This window comes from Podarcis pityusensis (assembly GCF_964106645.2).
Source record: "Podarcis pityusensis genome assembly, chromosome: 5".
In the NCBI taxonomy this organism is placed as follows: Eukaryota; Metazoa; Chordata; class Lepidosauria; order Squamata; family Lacertidae; genus Podarcis; species Podarcis pityusensis.
In genome coordinates this window covers 90254273-90281619 of record NC_138032.1, presented here as the reverse complement: position 1 = coordinate 90281619, position 27347 = coordinate 90254273, and the positions used below count along the sequence as shown (strand labels likewise).

Here is a 27347-nt window from a genome sequence, read left to right as displayed (position 1 = left end):
GGAAGTGATTGTTCCGATTTGTGAACGTTCTTTGGAACCTGAACGTCCAATGCGGCTTCCATGGCTTCCGATTAGTTGCAGGAGCTTCCTGCAGCCAATCAGAAGCCGTGCTTTGGTTTCCGAATGTTTTGGAAGTCGAACGGACTTCCAGAACGGATTCCATTCAACTTCCATGGTACAACTGTATTTTAAAAACCATTTGAAGTTCTGAACATATTCAGAACACTGTCATCTTCCTCAGTGGGGTTGTTTACAACAACCTTTACAACACCTGACTCTCAAACTTTGGGATTGTTGAAATATATAAAGCAAGAAATTAATCAAATTGAGCCGTGTGACTCAAATTGGGTCTACTAGACCCATTTGGGGTGAAAAAAAGCAATGTCTTCAACATTTCTCTGATGAAAATAGGGGTGTCCTAAAGACAAAGTGGGACATTCTGGGATCAAATCAGAAACCAGGATGGCTTCAGGAAATCTGGGACTGTCCCTGGAAAACAGGGACATTTGGAGGGTCTGATAAAATTGTTTCTGGGGCCCAGGATTATAGGCCCTGGAACTAAAGCTCCATTAGTTTCATAGCAGATCCACCTCTGCTTGCTTCCACACAAAACCATCGGCTACCTAATCTGCCCTCTCCTAAAAATGCCATCCATTCCCATTCTCTTGGGATTCCTTCCTGGTAAAGGAAATACCGTATTTTTCGCTCTATAAGACACATCCGACCATAAGACGCACCTAGTTTTAGAGGAGGAGAACAAGAAAAAAAAATTTCTCTCCCTCTCTGCGCAGAGCCTCTCCAGCAAAGTGGGAGGAGAAATGGAAGGGGCTCCGTTTCTCCTGCCGCTTCACTGAAGAGGCGCTGCACAGAGAGGGAAAGCTGCGCAGTGCCTCTCCAACGAAGCAAAATCAGAACAGCAAGAGGGATCGCTGCACAGCGAAAGCACTGATCCCTCTCGCTCTCCTGGCTTCAGGGATAGCCGCGCGAAGCCTCTTCAGGGCAGGGGGAGCGTTCCTGGCTTCAGGGATAGCCACGCAGCCTGCATTCGCTCCATAAGAATCACATACATTTCCCCTTACTTTTTAGGAGGGGAAAAGTGCGTCTTATAGAGTGAAAAATACGGTATACAGTGGTACCCTGGGTTAAGTACTTAATTCGTTCCGGAGGTCCGTACTTAACCTGAAACTGTTCTTAACCTGAAGCACCACTTTAGCTAATGGGGCCTCCTGCTGCTGCCGCACCGCCGGAGCCCAATTTCTGTTCTTAACCTGAAGCACTATTTCTGGGTTAGCAGAGTGTGTAACCTGAAGTGTATGTAACCTGAAGTGTATGTAACCCGAGGTACCACTGTACCAGCATTGCTTTTTCTAGTAGCTGCCTTAAACTACCGATCATTAAACATATCTGAATGTTTCCCACAGTCTCCAGCAGTATAGGACCCCACTGCAGGGAAGTGGCTGCCCTATAGCTTTGTGTATGTATGTTGATCGGTAGAGGGGGTTTATGTACAGAGCTAAGCCGTGAAGGAGACTCCTGGCTCATTGACTTCTGCCTGCTGGCCCAGTCCCTTGGTGAGGGATTCTTCCGCTTTCTAGGTCAGTCTTTATGGGAGTTGGGTATGAGTTATGTAATAGTTTTGTGAGGCCGCAACCATGATTACAAGCTTAATGATGCTTCAAGCAAACAAACTCTAATGGCTTCCATCAGCGCTTTACAGTTTGCTTCCTGGAGAGGAGTTGCTGGTCAAGTGCAAAAATAGAGCTGGATGCTGGCCAGTGTCAACTGGGATCCCATAGATCTTGTAGCACATTAACTTAAGAGCCCAAACCAAGCAGAAGCAGGACAGTTTGTTGTGAAGAATTGCCATGCCTACAGGTTGATAAAGCCTGGCCAGCATTCTGAGGCCATTTGACCAACCTTGCTCTAGAATAAACTTGTTTCTGTGGGATGTGGTCCATGAGAGGCAGTCAAGTACAACATTCCTTGTAATGTTAGAGAAGACATGTGGGGGAATGTTTGGTCCAGCCAGTCGAAACTTCCTGTTCCTCCTGGCTGGAGCATCCTTCCTTTTGCATGTGATAGAAGGTGGGTGTGACTTTACCTGTCCAGGTAACAAAAGGATGAGGCACACAGCACTCTCTCTCTTTGGACTTCCTTCTACGTTTGATCAGCTATTAGCTAGGACTGCTCTGCTAGCTCTCAGCTAGCAGAAGCACTGGGATTATTCCCCCATACGGGGTAGATCCACATGTACATATTTGTAACTAAGTCTGCTTTCAGGAATCCAACTGTGAACTGATGTGAGTAAACTAATTTTATCATCTTTAAATAAGATTGTGGCTTCTTTATTCTTTTTAAGAGGAATTGAAGGGAACTTACCAGGAACGTACAATTCAGTCTGAGACAGATTGAATTGTATAATAGTGAGAGGCTCACACGAGCCTGCAACCAGTTATCTGCTGTGCATGAGAAGGGGAATGTAAACTCTGCTAAGTAAAGGAACTTGCTAGTGCAAGTTAGGAAGGATAATAATAAACTATATATCCTCTTCTGCGCCCCTGAACATTCCCAAAGTTTCCTCTTTTCTTGAAATGACTCGGTGTTAATTAACAAGCCATCAAAGCTGGGCTGAGTATAATGAAGCATCTCTTGTTGGCTGGAAGCCTCGCCAAAATAAAAAGGACAGCCTTTGTCAACCGTGAGTCCCTGGATATTGTTGGACTACAACTCCCATCATCCCTGACCACTGCTCCTGCTAGCTAGGGATGATGGGAGTTGTAGTCCGACAACATTGGCTGACTCAAGGGCGATGAAGGCCACTCTAGGGCATAGTTCAGACCATGTACAGATCCTATTCATCTTAATTAGAGTTAACCAGGATGGAGTTTGTCCATTTTGGGGGAGGAGATGGTGATTGAGAACCATAACCTTCCAGAATCATAGAACTGTAGAGCAGTGATGGCCAAACTTGGCCCTCCAGCTGTTGTTGGACTACAACACTCATCATCCCTAGCTAACAGGATCAGTGGCCAGGGATGATGGGAACTGTAGTCCCAAAACAGCTGGAGGGCCGAGTTTGGCCATCACTGCTGTAGAGGGACCACGAGGGTCATCTTTTCCAACCCCTTGCAATCAGGGCCGGATTTAGGTCTGATGAGGCCCATAGCTACTGAAGGTAATGGGGCCCTTTGTATGTCCAGCTGTCCTTTGTCAACAACCAATTGTTGCTGTTTTTTGTGTTGAATATATGCTATATGGTATTTTATGGACCTAATAGGTATCTAAAGCCATTTGCACATGCAGGATGCAGGCACCCTATATAGAGAAATGAGCAAACCAGTGATATTTTAGGGAGCAGGCTAGCAGGCGGGGCTCATGGCTTACATCATAGGAGCCTACACAACACAAAACACTGTTGCTGTACGTAGGTTTTATTTTGTTTGTTTTTTATCTTATATTTTGTAAATGTACATCCAGGTTTTTTTTCCTGTACATTTTTTGGGGGTCCCCAAGAGAGTGGGGACTATGCTATAGCTTGTTTAGCTTATACATAAACCCAGCACCGCTTGCAATGCAGGAATCTTTTCCCAGCATGGGGCTCAAACCCACCACTCTGAAATTAAGAGTCTCATGCTGTACTGACTGAGCTATTCATGGGGGAACCTTCCATGGTTACAAAAGGCTCCACCTTGCATTCCCCAAATGAGTTACAGAACTCCAAAGGAAGCCGTTCGTCTTTAATCTACTTATCCCAGCACCTTGAATACAAGCTGTCCCTGTTTTAGGATCATTTCCCACACTGCAAAGATGTCAACGGGACTCCTGCTAATTGATCGTAAGATGATTGTTGCTTAAAGGCATGGGTGGCACTGGGTGGGTTGGGGGAAGCACCCCCCCAAACAAGGAGCTTGCTCCCCCCAATTGGTTCCCTATTGTTGGACATCTGTCTGTGCTCGTCCACTTGACCAACATGGCCCCTACTCCAGATCTGCTCCCTCCCCAGCTTCCCCTGTGACCCACTTCTTAGCCTCCCACCCCCACTTTTGACCCCCCCAGGCCAGTATTAATCTTGGCCCACACTGCAGGGCTGTTGCGTGGCGAGTTCCTTCCTCCCACCAGTAGGAATAAAGACACGAGACACCATTATTTTAGGTTAATGGGCTAAAAATGGCCACAACTTTATTGGTTACAGGTAAAGAGCGGTATTGGCTTAGGCATTGGTCCTATCAGGCTATCCGGCTTCAGCCTGTTTGCATGAAGACCGGGAAGGGTTAACACCAGCAGGGGGAGCCCTGCTGATGCACATCAACTAGGTACTCCCCCGGGGTCACCAATCGGGGGCGAGCTTTAAGCCCTGGCCTCCATAGGCTTCGGACGAGGCAACGCCCCCCGGAATCCTTTACCAGACTACCCTTCAATATTTGGGGGAGGTGATGGTGCTCCCCCCCATCCCATCTACATAACAATACCCCTACCAATGCCTAACCGCCAAAACCAAAGGAGTTGTGACAATTTGCTACGAGGTAGGCGAAAAACCAAATGGCCGGTGCCAATTTGCCAAGTGGAAAAAATTCCTACCAGGCCCCTTAACCGAGGTCCATAGCAAGGTCAGAAGGGGAACCTTAAAAGCCGGGCGGGTGGGAAACGTCAGCAGCTGAGCGGACCAAAGAGGGAGATCCCAGGGCTGCGCTTGCCTTAAGTGAGGCAAGCCAGCCGATTGGCTGGCTCAGGGGATGACACGGCCCGAGGATTCCCCTGAGGAAGCCAGCCTCCGCGTGTGTGTTGGGGGCGTGAAGCCCGCAACATCACCTCCTCCTGAGGTCGGAAGTGGCTCTGTGAGCCCCTCTCAGCTTGCCCAGCCTTCACGGGGGACAGAACTATGGGCACTCTTTGCCTCTGTATTTGCCAGGCTATTGTGAAATATTATTATTAAATTAAACTGTTATGTCGCTTTGAGACTTCTTTTGTATAAAGCAACAAAGCAAAGTAATAATTAAGTTTGCAAAGCTAGGAAAGTTGGGGTGGAATAAAAGGGGACACCGTATGCAGCTCTATAATATTTAATTCCCCCCCCCCCACTTTCTGTTTGCCAAAATTTCGGCCGTTCACAATAATAACTTTAAAACAGCAATAAAGGCCGTGCAGGCATTTAGAATGCACATTCTAGTTTAGCATCAGTAAATTCAATCAACCAGCCTTTGTCTAGCCAGAGGCCATTACAGAAATCAATAAAGAACAACACATTAGAAATATGATAAAACATAAAAAGGATGTAATAACATGGAATATTTTAGTAAAACTAGAGTAATATAGGGCTGCCCTTTTTATCTTTTTAAGGGGGACATTCAAGTGAACAGGGAGAAGGGGGGTGGTTTACCGTGGGGCTGGTGGCGGATTCTTATTCCCCCTTTTTAACTTGAGGGGAGGGGCTTACAGTGGTTTACAGGGGTTTCTTACTTTTTTTGTGGGGGAAACTTATTTTATTTCTTAAATCAAAGCAATATATATCTATGTCTGCCTGCCTGCCTGCACATCTATCTTTTTGACAACATCAAACATCAATATTCTTTCCAAAAGAAAGTTAAGCATTTAAAAAGTAAAATTAATTTTATTCAAATATGCTGGGTCGTAATGTTTTTTCACAGAAAGATTACATTTTTTCCTCCCGGAATGAGTTTCCTAAAAAAAAAGGTAAAGGTAAAGGACCCCTGACAGTTAAGTCCAGTAGTGAAGGACCCTGGGATTGCGGCGCTCATCTCGCTTTACAGGCCAAGGGAGCCCGCGTTTGTTCGCAGACAATTTTTCCAGGTCATGTGGCCTGCATAACTAAACCGCTTCTGGCGAAACCAGAGCAGCACACAGAAACACTGTTTACCTTCCCGCCAGAGTGGTACCTATTTATCTACTTGCACTTCGATGTGCTTTTGAACTGCTACTCTGAGGGTTATGTGTGTCACTTTAACACAGGAAGCCCAGTATAAACATAACATCAGTGGAAAATGACCATGATACTTCCTTAAAGTAAGGGATTACTTTAACACTCTCATATTTTCCTAGTTTCTACCATGGAGAAATACAGTATATATTAGATGCATACAAAGCCAGTATCTGTAAGCCTTAGTAGGTATTTGGTCAAGCAATTGGTGTAGCAAATAAATGCACGCCATGTATTTATATAAACAGCTATGTGAACTTATCACTGACAGGTTGCTTGTGACAGGAGAAACATTTTTTCCTTGCCGATGCAAATTAGTAAATGAATAGAAAGAGAACCTACCCATGTGACGCGGACACAAAAACCTTGCGCACACACTGTGTAAAAGAATTAAAGTTTACTACCCATAGCTCTCACTCCACTCCTCTCTTCTTCCCCAACCTTCATTTAAAATCTGAGATTTTGATTTAAAATCTGTGGTTTGTGCATTTCTTTTCTTTTCTTTTCTTAAATTTTTATTTACAACGTAACATACCCCCCCAATACAGAAATCCACCCTTATTAAACGTGAACATAACATACAATGAGCATAACATGCAACAATAAAGGGACCCCTGACCATTAGGTCCAGTCGTGACTGACTCTGGGGTTGCGGCACTCATCTCGCTTTATTGGCCGAGGGAGCCAGCGTACAGCTTCCGGGTCATGTGGCCAGCATGACTAAGCTGCTTCTGGCGAACCAGAGCAGCGCACGGAAACGCCGTTTACCTTCCCGCCGGAGCAGTACCTATTTATCTACTTGCACTGGTGTGTTTTCAAACTGCTAGGTTGGCAGGAGCAGGGACCGAGCAACGGGAGCTCACCCCGTCGCGGGGATTCGAACCGCTGACCTTCTGATCAGCAAGTCCTAGGCTTTGTGGTTTAACCCACAGCGCCACCCACGTCCCTAACATGCAACAATACAAACAACCAAATAAAATACTTCCTTTATCCTGTATCTGGCCTCCTTATTTACTTCTTATAAGCTATTTCCTTTATGAATAATTATTAAAAAATTTCTAGTTATAACTTAAATATCCACAAAGTCTCCTGCAGACATTAATCAAAACAAATCCAGGTATGCATTTTAGGGCACTGTTTTGTGAAGTATTCTCTGCATTTTCCCCATGCCTTTTGAAACGCTTGTCTAGTGTGATCTCTAGTTGCCTCTGTTAATCTAGCCAGTTCAATATACTCTAACAGTTTGTCTTGCCATTCCTTTTTTGTTGGCACAGTTTCTTTTTTCCAGTTTTTAGCAATTAGGATCCTTGCTGCTCCTGTGGCATAGAGGAATATTTTCTGATCTTCTCTTGCTATACCTGTGTCCGTTATCCCTAGTAGAAAAGCTTCTGTATTTTCCATAAAGTTATACTTCAACATTTTTTTAAGCTCATCATATACTATGTTCCAGAAGCTTTTGGTTTTTTCACATGTTGTGGTTTGTGCATTTCAACAGCGTTCACAAACCACTTTGTAACATCTCCTTACTCTTTCATCAGGACTTTGTATCGCGTCTGGAAGAATACCGGAGAAATGGTCAAGAACTGTATGCGCTTTTGTGCAAGGACCATGCTGAGGTAAGAAGCCCCAGCCTCATTTTTCTGCTCCTAGCCAAATGAGGGTTGGGCACAGGGGCTACTATCCAGCAAGGGAGTTGTGGTGTTTTGAACATAGCATTGGTACATTTGCAGTTTTTTGGGCAACCTAAACACAAAACATCAAGAGCAGCAGAACATCACTGAGTTTTGGGAGCCCATGAAGCATTGCTGAGCAACATGGACTCGGAAGTGCAGGTGTCATTGGTCTGATGTTTAGTTGAATAAAAAGCGGAAGCAAGGCCTGATCTCTGCAGATTAGTGAAGGGTGAAAATCTATCAGTTTCCCTCAGTTTCTCTGTCTGGTGATCTCCCCTGCCCCCAATGCTGTTGACAAAAGAGTTTTTCCATCCTTAAGTTCAGTTTGTCCCATTTCCACATCACCTTGCAAACATTATTTTAAGATTGGCACAGAAATTTTAATATATGCGTTTTTTGCTAGCAATTGCCGCTAAAATGCATTTTCAGTGCTATGCATGTTTTTTGTGTGTGCTTCCCCTAATATATAACACTTTTGTTGCTGGATCAAAACATTCTCGGAAGTGCAAAATTTCAAGGGGTGTCGCACTTCATTTTCCCTACTGGTTTGAGAAGTGTGTTTTAGGTAGGTAGGCATTAAAATTGTTTCCTGCTTGGCAGGGGGTTGGACTCGATGGCCCTTGTGGTCTCTTCCAACTCTATGATTCTATGAAAATGGAAAGCAGTTTCTTTTCCATTCATACTACAGCGTAATGAAAAGGACTCCTTTGCAGGCTTCATTTGACAGACCTAACCGTATGTGCTTTTTTACACCCAAAATGGGATAATGTTGGTTTTCTCACCTCTATTTGCATCAGTGGGTAGATTAGAATTTGGACCAAGTACTGCTCACACACTCCCCTGCTTGGTGGGAAAGGAATGTTTTTTCCCCCTTTTAAGTGCAGTAAGTATGTGATTTTTCCAACGAAATATTCTACATAGGAACATATAATAGTTGATAGGAATGGCTACATTAATTGTGATAGACAAGCCATTAATCGACGACTCCTTTTTCATTTAATACATTTACTAGAAAAACACCATATGGATGCATGTTTTTTAAAAATATATATAGAATTATTGGGTTTTCCTCTGCTGATTGTAATAATTTGATTGTTCGCAATAAACTGAAGATGATAGTGGTGCGGCAAAACAATTTAATACAAAAACTCTCAATGAAATGTAAATGGTTGTTACAAACAAGGGTTGTTGTTTTTTTAAGTTGCTTGAGCCTGGAAAGCTGCTGAAAGTCCAAGCAGACTGACGGACAAATTGTGTGACCTTATCTAAGGCAGCTTGTACCACTGGAGGTCTCAGAGCTGCGACTTCAAACCTGAACCTAACTTCTGGAGCAAGGGGCAGGGAAATCTTAATAGTGGAGAAGGGATCCTGTTTTCTGCCTCCTTAAACATTCCTGTATAGTGCAGGAAAACTGCACCAGTTCCATATTTGGGGGGACATGAACTGTAGGAGAGAAATCTGAGATAGGGAGGTGCTCTCCCAGTGTACCTGAAGGAACATCTTTAGCCCCATTGTTCAGCCCAGACACCTATGGCCTTCTGTCAGTTCCCTCGCTGCAAGAAGTGAAACTACAGGGAACCAGGCAGAGGGCCTTCTCAGTAGTGGCCCCTGCCCTGTGAAACACCCTCCCATTAAATGTCAAGGAGAGAAAGAACTACATAAATTTTAGAAGACACCTGAAGGCAGCCCTTTATCGGGAAGTTTTTAATGTGTGATGTTTTGTTATGCTTTTATATGTGTTGGAAGCTGCTCAGAGTGGCCGAGGCAAGCCAGTCAGATGAGTGGGGTATAAATAATAAAATTATTGTTATTAATTATTACATATGTACGGCATACAAACTTTCCTGCTTCTCGTAGCCTAGGTTCCCGTGGTAAAGGTCTCCCACTTCAGCAGCCCGATGAAATCTCTGAATAAATGTAAGAAAACCAAGCTGAGCTTTGAGTGTTTTGAGTCTTTCTTCGCAGAGGTTAATGTGTGGGTACAACAAATCTGCAAAAGCCTGGGCAGACCTTGAGGAGCAGCTGGTTCAGAGAGGAGGACCATGGGCATCAGCCTTAGCCCCTTCTACTTCAAGGTGGATTCTGGATGGATACGAAGGCCCTTCACGGATGAGGAAGAGGGTTTGGCTCAGAGTCACCTATCATACAGCTGTGTCAACAAGGAACAAGGTGACATGCCTTGGGGGCAACAAGTGGGAATTATCTTCCATCAGTAATGGCCTTGTAAGACTAATCATGAGGGGCAGCTCTTCCCTCTAGAATGTTGGCACCTACAATCAAACCTCGGTTGTCGAATGTAATCCGTTCCGGAAGCCTGTTCGGCTTCCAAAATGTTCGACGACCGAAGCGCAGCTTCCAGTTGGTTGCGGGAGCTTCCTGCACTCAAGCAGAAGTCGCGTCGGACATTCAGCTTCCAAAAAAGTTCAAAAACCAGAGCATTTGCTTCCGGGTTTTCAGCATTCGGAAGCCAAAACGTTCCAAAACAGAGGTGTTTGGGATCTGAGGTTTGCCTGTACAGTCATACCTCATGTTGCGTCCGCTTCAGGTTGTGTTTTTTCGGGGTGCGGACTGCCAACACCCAGAAGTACTGGAATGGGTTGCTTCCAGGTTTTGGCAGTTGCACATGCGCAGAAGCGCTGAATCACAACCCGCATGTGCGCAGATGCGGGTTGCGAACGCTGCGGTTTGCAAAGGTGCGTCCTGCATTGATCATGTTCACAACGCAAGCGTCCCCTATACTTCTTTTGGTTCGCTTGCCTATTACCAGAAGCCTTGAAATAAACTTGGATGGCTTATCAGGGGTCCTCCATCTGGTGGATGTTGCCGCAGAAGAGGGGACTCTGTATCAGCTTAATAAATGTGCTGGTCCCGAGGGTTAACCATGCGGCGAGGTCCGAGTCCAGTCTGAAGTCGAGGGTGCGGTATGGAGGCTGTCTGTCAAAGCTGAAGCGGGGTCCAAGGCAGGGTGAGGTCAGGAACTCTGGCAGAAGAGCAGGACAGGGTGCAGGCAGGAACAGGCTATCAACAACGTTGCTCCCACAACCTGGGACTGGGGCTGGCTGGCTTTTATCTGCCCCGAGGCATAGGGCGGCCCTGGTCCACAGGTGACTCACCTCTCCTGGCCTGGAGGTGAGCACTCCTCCTGCAGGAACTTAGTTCCCTCCGCCTCTCTGCCCTGAGCCTCTGCAACTCAGGAGAGGCTGGAGGGTTACTGGACCCAGAGGCAACCTCACCTTCCCCTGACGGGGCTGAGAGTGGAGCACCTGCAGGCAATGGGTCCTCCATCACCTCAGGAGCCAGAGCAGACTCAGCTGGTGCCTGCACCTGAGGATCCAGCACAGGTGAGGAGGACCCTTCAGGCTCATGCCCCAGCCCCGGCTCAGCTGGTTCTGGAGGCGGGGAATCCTGTGCAGGCTGGGATTCATCAGGTTCAGCCTCCGAGTCCGAATCCCAGGCCATCACAATAAACCATGGGTTGTTGGGGAGAGAATGATATCATGCCTGCAATCTCCACCCTCCTCCTTCCTCCTTTCATTCATTGACTTCCATTCTTCCATCATGGTCTCATTATAACACTTAAATCAAGGTTTCCTTGCTGTTTCCAGCTGTTTTTGGATTACAGTCCCCATCATCCCTGACCACTGGGTCCTGCTTGCTAGGGATGATGGGCCTTGTAGTCCAAAAACAGCTGGAGACCCAAGTTTGGGAAACCCTGATGATCTCAAAATGAGAGTAGATAAATCCACATGTGATAAGCCCCATCAATGGCTGGTGCTAGTAATTATATGGAACTTCCATGTTCAAAAGCAGTGGGCTTTTAAGTACCAGATGCTGTCGACAAATTAAAAGGAAAGTCTGACTACCTGCATGCCTTGCTTTATCAAGGAGGGCACTCTGGACGGTCCATGGAAGGGGATACTCTGACCAGAGTTCTAGTTTGATGTAGAAGTGTGTTGATCTGTTTTTTCCCTGTTTCAGTTGCATAATTCCTCTGCTCAGGCTCATCATCTGCACGACAGCACATTTGCTGTAACCCCGGAGGAAAGCCAAGGTAATATTCCAGGGCTGACGGCTCCATGAGATAACTCTGGTAATGTATGGAAAGAACAGGCAGGCACCAATCTGATTCCGAAACATCTGTTTGTGTTGGACTTTTGATAGCTTTCACAACAATATGCCAGGCCACGATGAAATGAATTCATGAAAAAGAGTGAATTAATATGATAAGTTTTGTCCGAGTTATTTGATCAAGATGACACCTTGTCTTGTAAATGCCATTGGAAGGACCGGGTGCAGTTTGCTAGCTAAGCAAGAGAGCTGTGGGCAGAATAAAGGTAAATGTAAAGGGACCCTTGACCATTAGGTTCAGAGCCTAGGACTTGCCGATCAGAAGGTCGGCGGTTTGAAACCCTTTGATGGGGTGAGCTCCTGTTGCTCAGTCCCAGCTCCTGCCAACCTAGCAATTCGAAAGCATGTCAAAGTGCAAGTAGATAAATAGGTACTGCTCTGGTGGGAAGGTAAACGGTGTTTCCGTGCGCTGCTCTGGTTCACCAGAAGTGGCTTAGTCATTCTGGCCACATGGCCCAGAAGCTGTACGCCGTCTCCCTCGGCCAATAAAGTGAGATGAGCGCCGCAACCCCAGAGTCGGCCACGACTGGACCTAACGGTCAGGGGTCCCTTTACCTTTTATATACTTGAGCATTCAAACTATAGCTAAATAAAGTTGGAGGGAATTCTGAACATTGTAAATAAAGATAGGCGATGAAGGTTCCAGGCGAGTCTCCTTGGGGAGAGCATTCCACATAAGAGGAACCACCGCAGAAAAGGCCCGTTCTTGTGTTGCCACCCTCTGGACGTTTTGTGGAGGAAGCACACGAAGAAGGGGCTCAGATGATGCTTTCAGGGTCTAGGTCAGTTATGGCTATAGAAGGCATGACATATACCAGCCTTGTGTAGAGCAATTTGCCCAATACCATAGTGCAGGCTAGGGAGCAGAAAGAGATCGCTCTCTTTCTCATGCGCCCACTTCTTTGATTTCTCTGCTAGCTGCAAAGGAAGGGGAAAAAATTCTGAATCTCAGAAGCCAGAACAGCAAGAGGGATCACTGTGCAGTGAAAGCAGCAATCCCTCTTGCTGTTCTGGCTTCTGGGATAGCTGCGCAGCCTGCATTCGCTCCATAAGATGCACACACATCCCCCCTTACTTTTTAGGAGGGGAAAAGTGAGTCTTATAGAGCAAAAAATACGGTATTTTCTGTCACCATCATCCTAGAAATGCAGCCTTCCTCCAAATGTCCACTTGGTATAGGGCATTTAAGAAAAAATACTAGTCTGCCAATTTTGACCATGAAGAAGGGATTTGCCCTCTTGGAAATGCAAGCTGCGATGGTGGCTAGTGAGTTTGTTGGGCTTGTTTACAAGGCAAACACAAGTATTTGTTGGCCATTTATTGTTTACTGTAAACATACTGCCATTGATCCTGTCTTTCCTACTGATACAGGAGAGCAAAAGCTAAATGGAAGAGAAGGAGAGATGGATTGTGGGCAGTTGACATTCTTCCCTGCCCTGCATGAAAGTTTCCAGTCGGAAGAATTTTTGGAAATGTGCGCAGAGCGGAAAATCATCCTGCAAGAGTTTGTACAGGATGAAAAGGTACCATGAGTTGATTCTGGGGAACTTTTGTTTTGCACATCACTGTTCCCAAATGGGTGGTGGGGTGTAATTTGGTGCAGAGAAGTGGAACAAAAAAGCACCTCAGATTCTCTTGAGGCCTAGACTAGACCATGGCCCGGGGGCTGGATCCGGCCTTCTCAATCCGGCCCGTGGAGATTCCGGGAAACAGCGTGTTTTTACATGAGTAGAATGTGTCCTTTTATTTAAAATGCATCTCTGGGTTATTTGTGGGGCATAGGAATTCATTCATCCCCCCCCCCAAAAAAAAATAGTCTGGCCCCCTACAAGGTCTGAGTGACAGTGGACCAGCCCCCTGCTGAAAAAGTTTGCTGACCCCTGGACTAGACCAAACAGTTATCTTGTGGTAACTCTATCCTGTGACTTGAAAGGATAGATGGGGATGACACGATACAGGCTGTTTTCAGATTGCTGCTAGTTTGTGGATGTTATTCAGTTATATACCGGCAAACTCAGGTTGCACAAAGTGAATTTCATGCCCTTGTACAACAAACCTGCTTCCAGGAGGGGGAAAAACCCACGCATACTTTTTGAGGTGAAAAAACTGGTGGGTAAATGCACTGCAAAACTTAGGTTATTGATTAGGGCTGGGTGATATATTGATATATCATCCAAAACTGGTTTGAAGTCCATATCAGTTTCATAATTTTTGACCTGGGAATATATCGTGAATCATGATGTGTGTGTGTGTGTGTTTGTGCGGGCTATGCAATAATCACAATTCAGGAAAAACCATTAATCCAGCTAATGCCATCCTTATTTCAGGCATCGTGATATATCAGTATATTGCAGTGTTTAGCTGGTGATACATGTATGTCAGGATGTTCGATACCAGATATTGCCCAGCCCTGTTGTTGATTGCAACATCATATGCAGGGCCGGATTTAGGTTTGATGAGGCCCATAGCTACTGAAGATAATGGGGCCTTTTATATGTCCAGCTGTCCTTTGTCAGCAACAAATTGTTGCTGTTTTCTTGTGTTGAAAATATGCTATATGGTATTTTATGGCCCTAATAGGTATCAAAAGCCATTTGCACATGTTGCCATGCAACCAGTCCATGCAGAATGTAGGCACCCTATATATAGGTAAAGGTAAAGGGACCCCTGACCATTAGGTCCAGTCATGGCCGACTTTGGGCTTGCGGTGCTCATCTCGCTTTATTGGCCAAGGGAGCTTCTGGGTCATGTGGCCAGCATGTCTAAGCCGCTTCTGGTGAACCAGAGCAGCACACGGAAACGCCATTTACCTTCCCACCGGAGCGGTACCTATTTATCTACTTGCACTTTGACGTGCTTTCGAACTGCTAGGTTGGCAGGAGCAGGGACTGAGCAATGGGAGCTCACCCCATCGCGGGGATTCGAACCGCCGACCTTCTGATCAGCAAGTTTAGGCTCTGTGGTTTAACCCACAGCGCCACCCGTGTCCTATATATAAAGGTAAAGGTAAAGGCACCCCTGCCCGTACGGGCCAGGCGTGTCCGACTCTAGGGTTGTGCGCTCATCTCACTTAAGAGGCCGGGAGCCAGCGCTGTCCGGAGACACTTCCGGGTCACATGGCCAGCGTGACGAAGCTGCTCTGGCGAGCCAGCACCAGCGCAGCACACAGAAATGCCGTTTACCTTCCCGCTATAAAGCGGTACCTATTTATCTACTTGCACTTAGGGGTGCTTTCAAACTGCTAGGTGGGCAGGAGCTGGGACCGAAAGACGGGAGCTCACCCCGCCGCGGGGATTCGAACCGCCGACCATACGATCCGCAAGTCCTAGGCACTGAGGTTTTACCCACAGCACCACCCGCGTCCCGACCTATATATAGAAATGAGCAAACCAGTGATATTTTAGGGAGCAGGCTAGCAGGCGGGGCCCATGACTTACATCATAGGAGCCTACACAACACAAAACACTGTTGCTCTCTGTAGGTTTTATTTTGTTTGTTTTTTATCCTAAATTTTGGAAATGTACATCCAGGGTTTTTTTTCCTTTAATTTTTTTGGGGGGCCCCCAAGAGAGTGGGGCCCCTAAGCTATGACTTGCTTAGCTTATATGTAAATCCAGCACTGATCATATGACTTCCCTTCAGACGATTCAGAACGATTGCTGAAGAAACAGCTCATTTGCTATTGACTTGAATGTGTCTCCATGTGAAAAAACTCTGCACATAGAAAGTTAGATGCTAGGGAGAAGTATTGAAACCTAGTGTTCTCTTTGATGAGCTAGTTTTCCATGCATAAGAACTGAGGTCAGCATTCAGACTGGGCCCTCTGCCTTCAGCCGTTCACAGTACAGTACAGTGGTGCCCCGCAAGACGAATGCCTCGCAAGACGGAAAACCCGCTAGACGAAAGGGTTTTCCGTTTTCAATGCGCTTCGCAGGACGAATTTCCCTATGGGCTTGCTTCGCAAGACGAAAATGTCTTGCGAGTCTTGAGATTTTTTTTCCGCTTCCCCCCCCCTTTTTCTAAGCCGCTAAGCCTTTAATAGACTTTTAGCAGCTAATCCGCTAAGCCGCTAAGCCTTTAATAGCCGCTAAACCGCTAATAGCGCTAATCCGCTAAGCCGCTAATAGGGTTGCTTCGCAAGATGAAAAAACTGCTAGACGAAGATACTCGCGGAACGGATTAATTTCGTCTTGCGAGGCACCACTGTATGTTTATATTGGACTTGCAATTAATAATGTACTCTTACAACCTATTACTATCTTTACCATGGGATGGTGAGAAAATTACAACCTCCCTCTCCCTACCCTCCCAATATATATCCTTCATTAACTGCAACTTTATATAATGGCATTTTGTCGCTGTAGCAGTGCCTTTCAGAAATGTTAAGGAACACTGTCGGGCCGATATGTCCATCAGTCAAACAAGGTCCTCTGAAAGTGATGCATATATGTTTGCTTGGACTTTAGGTTTCTTGTAGATCGAGACAACACAATTAAGCTGTTCCCATCAGTGTAACCTCAGTGAGACAGGTTTTGCTTGCCTTGGCACATGTAATGTTGCTACCCATGTTCCACCCTGCTTTGTTCCTCTGTGTAACTCCACAGGAAGCCACGAGACATGCCAGAAGCATTCTTTTAGCAACAGCTAAGTCGATACAAATTTTAGAAAGCTGCAGGAGGTGACATTAGCCGTTATATGCTCAGTTAGCATGCTAATTCAGTTAGTCTGCTGGCCACAGAGCAGGAACAAGCTCCCTCACAGCACTGCTCCTTGATAATCACCTCTTCCGTACCAAATTGCTTGCGCTGGCTTCTGAAACAGCTTGATTCTGTAAAAATGTTGTTGTATGTCGAACTGCGCACTTTGGGTTTTCGCAGAGATGGGCAAATTCTCGGCTGCCGTGATTACTTTTGGGACTTTTTGCATTAGGAAAGAGATAAACCAAATGGATCAGCTTCTTGCACTCTAAAGAACCCGTGTTTCTCAGTGAACCTGTGTTCACGCATTTACCACGCGTAAACATGCTTGATTTTCTTAGGATCGGGGCCTAAGATAGCTCAGATGCTGGGGTTCTGAAATGTCTCTGTGCCGTTGTGTATGGTTGAAAAATAACTCCCTCTTTCCCATAGAAGGAATTAGCAGAAGAAAAGGAAAGTATCTGGAGACCGATTGAACGGGAAAGATAAAGGAGGGGTGGGAAATAAGAACTACATTGTTTGCCCAGTCAAGATCAAGGAATATACTGAGATTGTGTTATTTCCAAGCTAAAGTCAAATCATAAAAACTCATCCAGTGTTTTGTGTGGAACTGCCTTCAAAAATGTTCCAGAAACTTCAGTTGGTATGAATCACTGCTTGAATATTTAACTGAGACCAGGCATTACAGTGGTACCTCGGGTTACATACGCTTCAGGTTACATACGCTTCAGGTTACAGACTCTGCTAACCCAGAAATATTACCTCAGGTTAAGAACTTTGCTTCAGGATGAGAACAGAAATCGTGTTCCGGCAGCGCGGCGGCAGCAGGAGGCCCCATTAGCTAAAGTGGTGCTTCAGGTTAAGAACAGTTTCAGGTTAAGAACGGACCTCCGGAACGAATTAAGTACTTAACCCGAGGCTTAACCTGAGGTACCACTGTATGTACATATTACACCAGTACAAAATAATTAATATGCATAAGTAAAGATCCTGAAAGTGTCTATTCCCAGCAGTAATTAATTTCTAATTAGTACTGAAGCACTTTTCCAGTTATATATTTAATTATATATTCCAGCTAATATACAGTGGTGCCTCGCAAGACGAAAAGAATCCGTTCCACGAGTCTCTTCGTCTTGCGGGTTTTTTCGTCTTGCGAAGCAAGCCCATTAGAGGTTTAGCGCTTAGCGCTACAGTATTAGCGGCTTAGCCGGCTTAAAGATCAGCTGATAAGCGGCTTAACGATCAGCTGATAAGCGGCTTAGCATCAGCTGTTAAGTGGCTTAACGATCAGCTGATAAGCGGCTTAGCATCAGCTGTTAAGCGGCTTAAAGATCAGCTGATAAGCGGCTTAGCCATCAGCTGATAAGCGGTTTAGCGGCTTGGGAAAAAGGGGGGGAAAGGAAAAAAACCCCGCAGGAACTCGCAAGACATTTTCGTCTTGCGAAGCAAGCACATAGGAAATTCGTTTTGCGAAGCACCTCCAAAACGGAAAACCCTTTCGTCTAGCGGGTTTTCCGTCTTGTGAGGCATTCGTCTTGCGGGGCACCACTGTATTTAATTATATATTCCAGCTAATACATTTAAATGAAAGATACATATAAAACTCTACCTCCATAATGTCAAACTTTTAAAAATACATTTTAAAAAACCTTTCTGGCTACTGCCATTAACCATGTTTCTACAATGGCAGTGAATGCAAAGGTTGGGTTTTTTTGCAGGGGGGGGGGGGGAGAAGGATATCATTCTTCACCCAAGATTAACTCAATAGTCTTATAATAACACTACAAATCTCTTTCATATACAAAATACAGCTGCAAAAGCATTTTTGTTCTAATTGAAAGACTTACTTATTAAAAACCAAGTTCATAAAATGACACCACAAGGGGGGGGGGGGTCCTGCTACTAATGGCTCCACCCCCACCTATGTGGGTGGAGCATAGTAGGATGTACTCATAGAAAAAATGTTATATTCCAGATAGTGAGTAGAAAGACAGTTTCAGTTCTGCTTGGAATTTACAACCGCAGAGCAATGATTGGCTAATACTAATTGCCACCCATCTCAAAGCAGCCTATTTTCAATTATATATTGAAACTGTATATAATCTTGTACCAACAAAATTAGGATATGTCTTTAATATCAGACGTATGTCACTTAAATCCTTTCTTTTTTGCATCCCTGAGTGAATTGAGCAATCTATTGCTCATTGCCCCGAGAAATATCTTTGGAGGTAATTATTCAATTATTTCATGTCACCTTTGCATCACTGAATGATTATTCTAGTAACCAATGAACTTGTTCTGTGTTCTGCTCTGAGAAAAGGCAAGTTTAGTTAATCTATGTTAATTTCAGGCTCTACGCTGCTTCATTTGGTAACAACACTATTTTCCCTGGGGGCACCTTTATAAAACTACCTCATTTGTGTCCGAGCTTTGATGCTTGTTGGGGGGGGGGAGAGAGAGAATGATTGAGACTGTGAATGTGTTCATTGATGGAAAGACTTTGCTTCAGTTGAGTCGATTCAATACGGCTTGAGAACTGCCAAGTTGGTTGTGCAGGATTCCAGTCCTCCAAGGACTCAAGTGCTAGATATGTTCTAAGGTAAAGGTAAAGGTACCCCTGACCATTAGGTCCAGTCGCAAACGACTCTGGGGTTTAGGCGCTGATCTCGCTTTATTGGCCGAGGGAGCCGGGGTACAGCTTCCGGGTCATGTGGCCAGCATGACTAAGCCGCTTCTGATGATCCAGAGCAGCGCACGGAAACGCCGTTTCCCTTCCTGCTGGAGCGGTACATATTTATCTACTTGCACTTGACGTGTTTTCGAACTGCTAGGTTGGCAGGAGCAGGGACCGAGCAATGGGAGCTCACCCCGTTGCGGGGATTTGAACTGCCAACCTTCTGATCGGCAAGCCCTAGGCTATGTGGTTTAGACCACAGTGCCACCCATGTCCCTAGATAGTTCTGGAAAAGTCCTACGAGATCCCTTCATCCGTCATGGAATTCTACTCAATATTGATCCAGAGCAGATTCCAATGTATAGTTAGCAGAGTAAAAACTTAAACACGTTGCAGGATTCCCAAAAAATAGACCCGAGGCAGTTGTATTTCATCCAGCAGAGCTTTACTGCTCCTGATGGCAAATGAGCATAATGGTCACAAAGCCAATACATTCAGGATTGGCACAGTCCATAAGAAATCCAGTTGCAGCAGACTTAACTTAAATTACAATAGCTTATAAGAAGTCTAAACCTTAATACTAAGCAAACTATGTACAGAACACCACACCAGAAGGAAAAGAGACAGAAAGAGAAAGGCTCCTTCTGGCCTTACTTTTATAGTCAGCATGACCTTGACAGAAAAGATAACAGAATCGGTTTAAACCAGCTGTACTCAGCTTCTCTGAAGGAATAACCCAAACATCACGAACCTTCTGCTTGCTTCTTTCACACAGAGAAGCTTCCAGTACCCTCTTGAGTTAAGATCTCTGCACATCAGATCAATACTTTCTGCACTAAGAAATGCAAAGTGACATCATCTACAGCTTTCTAAGCAAAGAGAAGGAAGCATTTGTAGGATGCCCATCTTCTTCAATGTTGATTTAGGCGTTATGTGGTCATCCACCAGGTCTCCTCTGCCTTAAAAGGACAACTGATAGAGTTGTCTCACAATCCACACAGACTGGTTCCTGCTTTGTCTGAGGAAGTAGGTTCCTCCCAGTCACAAAAGACCCTGATGTTTGTGGTAACTTGGCTGCCTTCTTCTTCTCTACTCTTATGACTAGGGCAAGGACGGGACAGGGGGTGGCGAAAATGAGGCTTTCCAGACACACTGGTCTAGCCAATTTGGCTCTCCCACTGTTGGATCCATGTAGCCCCAACCTTTTTGTTGCCTTGCTCCCCTGCAACCTAGTACAGTGGTACCTCAGGTTAAGTACTTAATTCGTTCTGGAGGTCCGTTCTTAACCTGAAACTGTTCTTAACCTGAAGCACCACTTTAGCTAATGGGGCCTCCTGCTGCTGCCGCGCTGCCTGAGCACAATTTCTGTTCTCATCCTGAAGCAAAGTTCTTAACCTGAGGTAATATTTCTGGGTTAGCGGAGTCTGTAACCTGAGGCGTATGTAACCTGAAGCATATGTAACCCGAGGTACCACTGTACAAGGAAAGCTGCAGTCATTGTCACGAGGGCAGCTTCATCCTGTCCCAGTTGCTGCGAACATATCATTAATACCCAGATACAAAATTCATCCCATCACTATCCAAGTATAAATGTTGCTGAAGGTACCATACTTTTCTGTCTATAAGATGCCCCCATGTATAAGACGCCCCCTATTTTGGGGGACTGAAATTTCAGAAAATGGGGGGAGATGACAAAAAGTTGTTGAGCTATTTTTGTGGAGGATTGCCCCCTTTTTTGGGGGGGATTACCAAGGGTTCTTGAGCTTTTTTTTAGGGGGGAATGCTGGAAATTGCTCACCCACACATGTCGCAAAACCCGCCTCCCGTCTGTTCCCTCGCCGTCAGAAGCTGCCAATCACCCACCCAATTGCCGCAGCGTTGGCCAATCAACGCCACCCATTGACGCAGCAACCAATAACACACACAATAGCCCCTGACAGCCACGGCAGCAACCAATCAACGCCCACCCCTATGCACTACCCATGTATAGGACTACCCCCACTTTTTAGCACAATTTTTAAGGGGAAAACTTAGTCTTATACAGTGGTACCTCGGGTTAAGTGGTACCTCGGGTTCTGGAGGTCCGTTCTTAACCTGAAACTGTTCTTAACCTGAGGTAACACTTTAGCTAATGGGGTCTCCCACTGCTGCCGCACCACCACCGCATGATTTCTGTTCTCATCCTGAAGCAAAGTTCTTAACCTGAAGCACTATTTCTGGGTTAGTGGAGTCTGTAACCTGAAGCATATGTAACCTGAAGTGTATGTAACCCGAGGTACCACTGTATATGGTACCTCAGGTTAAGAACTTAATTCGTTCTGGAGGTCCATTCTTAACCTGAAACTGTTCTTAACCTGAGGTAACACTTTAGCTAATGGGGCCTCCCACTGCCACGCAATTTCTGTTCTCATCCTGAAGCAGAGTTCTTAACCCGAGGTACTATTTCTGGGTTAGTGGAGTCTGTAACCTGAAGCGTCTGTAATTCAAGGTACCACTGTACACGGAAAAGTATGGTATTTGAGTAGCAGGATATTACAAAACAAAGGAATGTAAGTGTCAGGGAACTGACATCGGAGCTAGAGGCGGAGGGAAGGCTCTCAAATGATGCTGGAGAAGGGCCCAGCAGGGAGAGAGGCAGCTCCGCAGATGGGGAAGCAAATCAGCGCAACACCAGGGATAAAGGGGGGCTGATGGGGGAATCGGCGAGAGGGCTCCAGGACTCTTCACTGGACACCAGCGGGGAGAGCACGGATCCTTCTCTACCCACGCCCTCCCTGCGCAGAAGACTTCTGCGCAGAGAGAGTAGGAGGAGACTGGGTGTCAAACAACTTTTATGTTGGAAGAGATTTAAGTAACACCCACTGACGGATTCTGCTAGCGACTGAGGCAGCCACGAAGTGAAGGGCTGCCCAGACTGAAAGGTTTAGCAAGGCAACAAAGCCAGGAGAGGCGGCAACTTACGCACGAGCAACCCATACTCATTACAGTAAGCTAGCAAAGAAACAGCGTAGTAATCAATGATAGACAGGTGTACTTCTTTTCACCCGTGAAACGCTCAAGAATATTCAAATGGTGGCCACTGTTTTGTTGGTAAAATGTGCTGCCTGCTTCCCTCTTTAGATTACATGCAGGCAATCGGTGGTGGTCGTTCAGGGACACATTGTGTTGGAAGGAGCTCTTCTCTTTGGCCAAGAACATTTCTACATCTGCAAGAATTTCACTGTGTCCCCGCTGGGGGAAGTTTACTGCACAAAGCACTGCATAACCAGGTGAGTTCTTTCGTCCCCAAGATCAGCTCCTATATCAAGATAGACATACCATTTTACAAGAAGAGGAAGAAACAGAATAATTGCCACACACAGGAAGAACAAGGATATAGTTTGAGCTCCTCACTTGTAGTTCTATGAATCATTTAATGTGTCAAAACGAATAGGAGTTATTAATATTGCAGTTGTTGCATAAGGGATTATGATGATGACCGGAATGTGATTGAAATTAGTAAGATTTTGGAATGCAGAAATAAAGAAAATAATCAAACCATCCCTTCTAGCATGCAAGGGGCCACCTTATCTAAATGATATAATTTGGTATTTGAACGATTGGTATTAGTAATTGTATTATAAATTGTTGTTGTTGTTTTAAATAATTTTTATTAAGTTTCTTACAATTATAACACATAGAACAAAGAAAAAAGAAACAAAATCACAAATATAAGCAGAAAATAAAATAAAAAACATAACAACAAACACGTAGACAACATAAATTAATTGGTTATTTAAACTTCTGACCTCATAAACATGTCTTTGACTTCCTCTGAGCTCTCCCATCTGAATTTCCTTGTATTTGAATGTAGCAGTTTTCTAATATCATTATTAAAACACAATATTCCAATTAAAATCAAATTTCTTAACTTTTCTTAAAGTTCTAGATCTCATTTATTTAACTAACTCCTAATATAATCCTAGGTCTAATTGGTACTTTCAAGTAATTTCTAATTTTTAATATTACAATATTTATTCAAATAGTCTTTAAATTTCTTCCACTCTTCTTGGTATTCCTCTTCTTTCTGGTCACGGACTCTTCCAGTAAGGTCAGCCAACTCCATATATTCCATCAATTTCATCTGCCATTCTTCCACAGTTGGTAATTTTTCCATTTCTTGGCTATTAAAATTGTATTATAAATTGGTATTGCTCTAATGAGGCTATTGTTGGATTGTAATTGAAATCTAATAAAAATTATTATCAAGATCAGCTCCTTTCCACAATGCTGGGGAACTCAACTGCTATAAAACAACAGCCCTTGGCAGAACATGCCCTTTCTGAAGTGTCATAAAATAGCCGCATCTATATCCTGATCAAATTCAACGCCCACAGACACAGGGACCCATATTGGCAAATTGCTTGTTGTTGTGTGCTTAAAGTGTTTCCACATCAAAGTTTTCGTCTCCTTCAAAACAAGCTGCTCTCTTGGATTTTTCTCCCAGTTCCTGTCTACAGCACTCCCCCAAATTTCTGCATTTACACCCCTGTTCTCCTCTGCTTTTCCGTAGCTTATTTTGTACCTGTGATTATCTGTTGTTGTTACTTGTTGCTCCTAAGAAACTTTCACTGTTGCAGTTATGTTTGCCTGTTTGGGGAATGGCCAACCAGTGCCCACGGGTGCTGTGAAGACTTCCACTGCAGCCACAGATGTCAAGCTTTCATTTTAAAACAGAAAGTTAGTCTCTAGCCCTCTTAGAAATAAGGAGCCCTCAAAATTCAAAACGTACCCACTATTCCAAAATGGTTGGTGACCTCTGACCTATGTGTATTTCTGATTTGAGCTTCTTTCTTTCTTTCTTTCTTTCTTTCGAAAAGCCAAGTTACAGGGAACCAGGCAGAGGGCCTTCTCGGTAGTGGCGCCCTCCCTGTGGAACGCCCTCCCACCAGATGTCAAAGAGAACAACAACTACCAGACTTTTAGAAGACATCTGAAGGCAGCCCTGTTTAGGGAAGCTTTTAGTGTTTGATGTATTGCAGTATTTTAATGTTTTTTGGGAAGCCGCCCAGAGTGGCTGGGGAAGCCCAGCCAGATGGGTGGGGTATAAATAATAAATTATTATTATTATTGTATTCTTTAGCTATATTCTTCCCCTCACTCAGTCTTCCTACTGTTTGTGTAGCATCTTTGGGCAGACGCTTGCTTGTATGTGTTCTGTGTGAGACATGTTTGGGAGACTTGATAAATACAAACAACAAAATCCTCCCTGACACTTCCTCAAAGTGGAATTTTAATAAAATTAAAGGTTCCGTCTGAATTTTGAATTGCTTTGCTTTCGAGCATTCCACTCAAATGTGAATTTTCACACTTCAACTCTGAAGTTAAAAAACACATAGAGACAAAGAGTAATAAAGGCTCAGAGATGCTAGCAGGGGTCAGGCCTGTATGCAAATTTCAAGTTAAATGCACTTAAATGGTCACCCCCAAAAAACAGGGGTGTCCAACAGGTCGATCGCTATCTACTGGTAGATCCCTGGGAGGCTTTGGTAGATCACGGTCAGTCTCTGGGTCCCTTTCCTTAGCATTGGTAAAACAGAATCCTGCCCTGTCCTCCATTGTTGCACGATTTGCAGAATGGAAGATGGAGTTTACCCAGTGAGGCTGCTTGTTTTCCCAGTGGCTGTTCCCCTTTCCCCCTTGAGCTGAGGTTAAAAAAAGGGGCTTTTCTCTGTCCTAAAAAAAGCTCAACAACTGTGACCCCTGAACCCCCCCAAAGGGGGTAGATCACTGCCAGATTTTACTCCTGTGAGTAGATCACAGTCTCTTGGGAGTTGGCCACCCCGCCCAAAAAGAAACAGGCATCTGGAGCCTGCAAATTCTTCTCTTCTGTTTTTTAAAAATCTAATTACTGTATTTTTCGCTCTATAAGACGCACCAGACCATAAGGCGCACCTAGTTTTTGGAGGAGGAAAACAAGAAAAAAAATATTCTGAATCCCAGAAGCCAGAACAGCAAGAGGGATCTGGCTTCTGGGATAGCCTCTTGCTGTTCTGGCTTCTGGGATAGCCGTGCGAAGCCTCTTCAGGGCAGAGGGAGGTTCCCCCTGCCCTCAAGAGGCTTTGCACGGCTAAGGTAGAAGCCAGGAGCCCCTTCTGCTCTTCCTCCCACTTCGCAGGAGAGGCGCTTCGCTGAAGGGGCGCTGCGCAGCTCTCCCTCTCTGCACAGCACCGTTCACTCCATAAGACACACTCACGTTTCCTCTTACTTTTTAGAAGGAAAAAACTGTGTCTTATGGAGCGAAAAATACGGTAGTCGGGAGAATTCCCAGCTTAACCTCTAATCCATAAGGCTCCAAGACCTTGAGAAATGTAATTTCCCCCAGGTTTGGCTGCACTTTCCAAGGGCTGCAGGAACCTTATGCCCTGGCACCAGAGAGAGGGGGGAAAGACCTCCTCATTCCCTGTGGCACTGCCAAAGGGTGGCAGCTGTTGCTAAGGAGAAGAAGCTTGGTTGAGCTGGAAGTGAACGGGGCTGACTGGAGGTAGGGGCTGGGCGACATCTTTTACAAGATAGATTGGCTCAGAAAAAAAGCCAAATTACCGTATTTTTTGCTCTATAAGACTCACTTTTTCCCTCCTAAAAAGTAAGGGGAAATGTGTGTGCGTCTTATGGAAGCGAATGCAGGCTGCGCAGCTATCCCAGAAGCCAGAACAGCAAGAGGGATTGCTGCTTTCACTGCACAGCGATCCCTCTTGCTGTTCTGTCTTCTGAGATTCAGAATATTTTTTCCCTTGTTTTCCTTCTCCAAAAACTAGGTGCGTCTTGTGGTCTGGTGCGTCTTATAGAGCGAAAAATACGGTACTTCTGATTTGGGGGGCAACAGGTTAGCTTGTTTTGCAGAGCCACTCCAACATGATTGTTGATTGTGTACAGAAGAGGAGTAGAGAAACAAGAGGAACACTCCAATCTTCCTGTTAAGGACGAAAATTAATGTCCATTTCCTGTTTTCCTTCTAGCATCGATGATACATTCATTCATAGCTTGTGCGACAAAGACCCGGCCATGGGACAGGCTACATGTTCCTGCCATTCCTACAGTGACATTAAAGAGATCCATCCGATGTGCTTTCTTCTACAGGTAGGAACCAGCTGTTGGCACGGACCTTTCCTTTGGTACAGGATATTTGACAATATGCAGCCGCAATATATGGCCTTGTGGGTGCAAGAAATATAGCTCTACGATCAGAAAAGAAAACGGAGGGGGGAATTGTAAGCATGCGTGGACTGTGAGTGCTTCTTTGGCTGGCAGTCGTGTTAACATTTGTGGGGAGGGGTCTGAGCTATTTCCCTCCCCAAAGTTTTGGGAAAGCATTGCTGAGGGGAAGTTAGGTGCTTCCCTTTCTGGCGATCTCTGTAAAAGAAATTCCACACTGAAACCTTGCATTGGTAATAGAAAAACAGAAACAAATTGTGGATTTTGAAGAAGACAAAAAATAGAATCTGAAGTTTGGAAACACAGTCCTGGTTTCTTCAGGCTGAAGGAAAATGTTCTGGATAATAATAATAATAATAATAATTTATTATTTATACCCCGCCCATCTGGCTGAGTTTCCCCAGCCACTCTGGGCGGCTCCCAATCAAGTGTTAAAAACAGTACAGCATTAAATATTAAAAACTTCCCTGAACAGGGCTGCCTTCAGATGTCTTTTAAAGATAGGATAGCTGCTTATTTCCTTCACATCTGAAGGGAGGGTGTTCCACAGGGCGGTGCCACTACCGAGAAGGCCCTCTGTAACTTCACTTCTCGCAATGAGGGAACTGCCAGAAGGCCCTCGATGCTGGATCTCAGTGTCCGGGCTGAACGATGGGGATGGAGATGCTCCTTCAGGTATTCAGGACCGAGGCCATTTAGGGCTTTAAAGGTCAGCACCAACACTTTGAATTGTGCTCGGAAACGTACTGGGAGCCAATGCAGATCTCTCAGAACCAGTGTTATGTGGTCCCGGCGGATGTTATTCAAGCGTTCTTCCAAGCCTAAGAATATAGGGAAGGGCCTCGGGCAACTGGTGTTTGAGAAGAAGCTGAACGAGTAAACTAAAGTACTGAGATTGGCTCAGCAAAACCACAATCTGACCTGGAAACCTGGATTCGTTCCTAATCGGGGAGAGCAAATGGGTTGCCTGGATGGATGGAGCTAAGGACTCCTTACTGTTGGTGGCAAAGAAAAATAGTTATAAAAGGGAGAATGCCCTGGATGCC

At 45.1% G+C, this 27347-nt stretch overlaps 1 protein-coding gene across 2 annotated transcripts in view; it reads left to right on the top strand.

Annotated features, from left to right (window-relative positions):
* WDFY4 (WDFY family member 4) overlaps positions 1-27347 on the top strand; it is a 190342-nt gene that overhangs the window by 104442 nt on the left and 58553 nt on the right. For both annotated transcript variants that reach the window (XM_081005350.1, XM_081005351.1), the window contains 6 exons: positions 7474-7551; positions 9574-9777; positions 11587-11659; positions 13108-13259; positions 22228-22376; positions 26106-26226. In XM_081005350.1, the coding sequence (XP_080861476.1) occupies positions 7474-7551; positions 9574-9777; positions 11587-11659; positions 13108-13259; positions 22228-22376; positions 26106-26226 (777 nt within the window). The remainder of the gene's footprint in view (positions 1-7473; positions 7552-9573; positions 9778-11586; positions 11660-13107; positions 13260-22227; positions 22377-26105; positions 26227-27347) is intronic.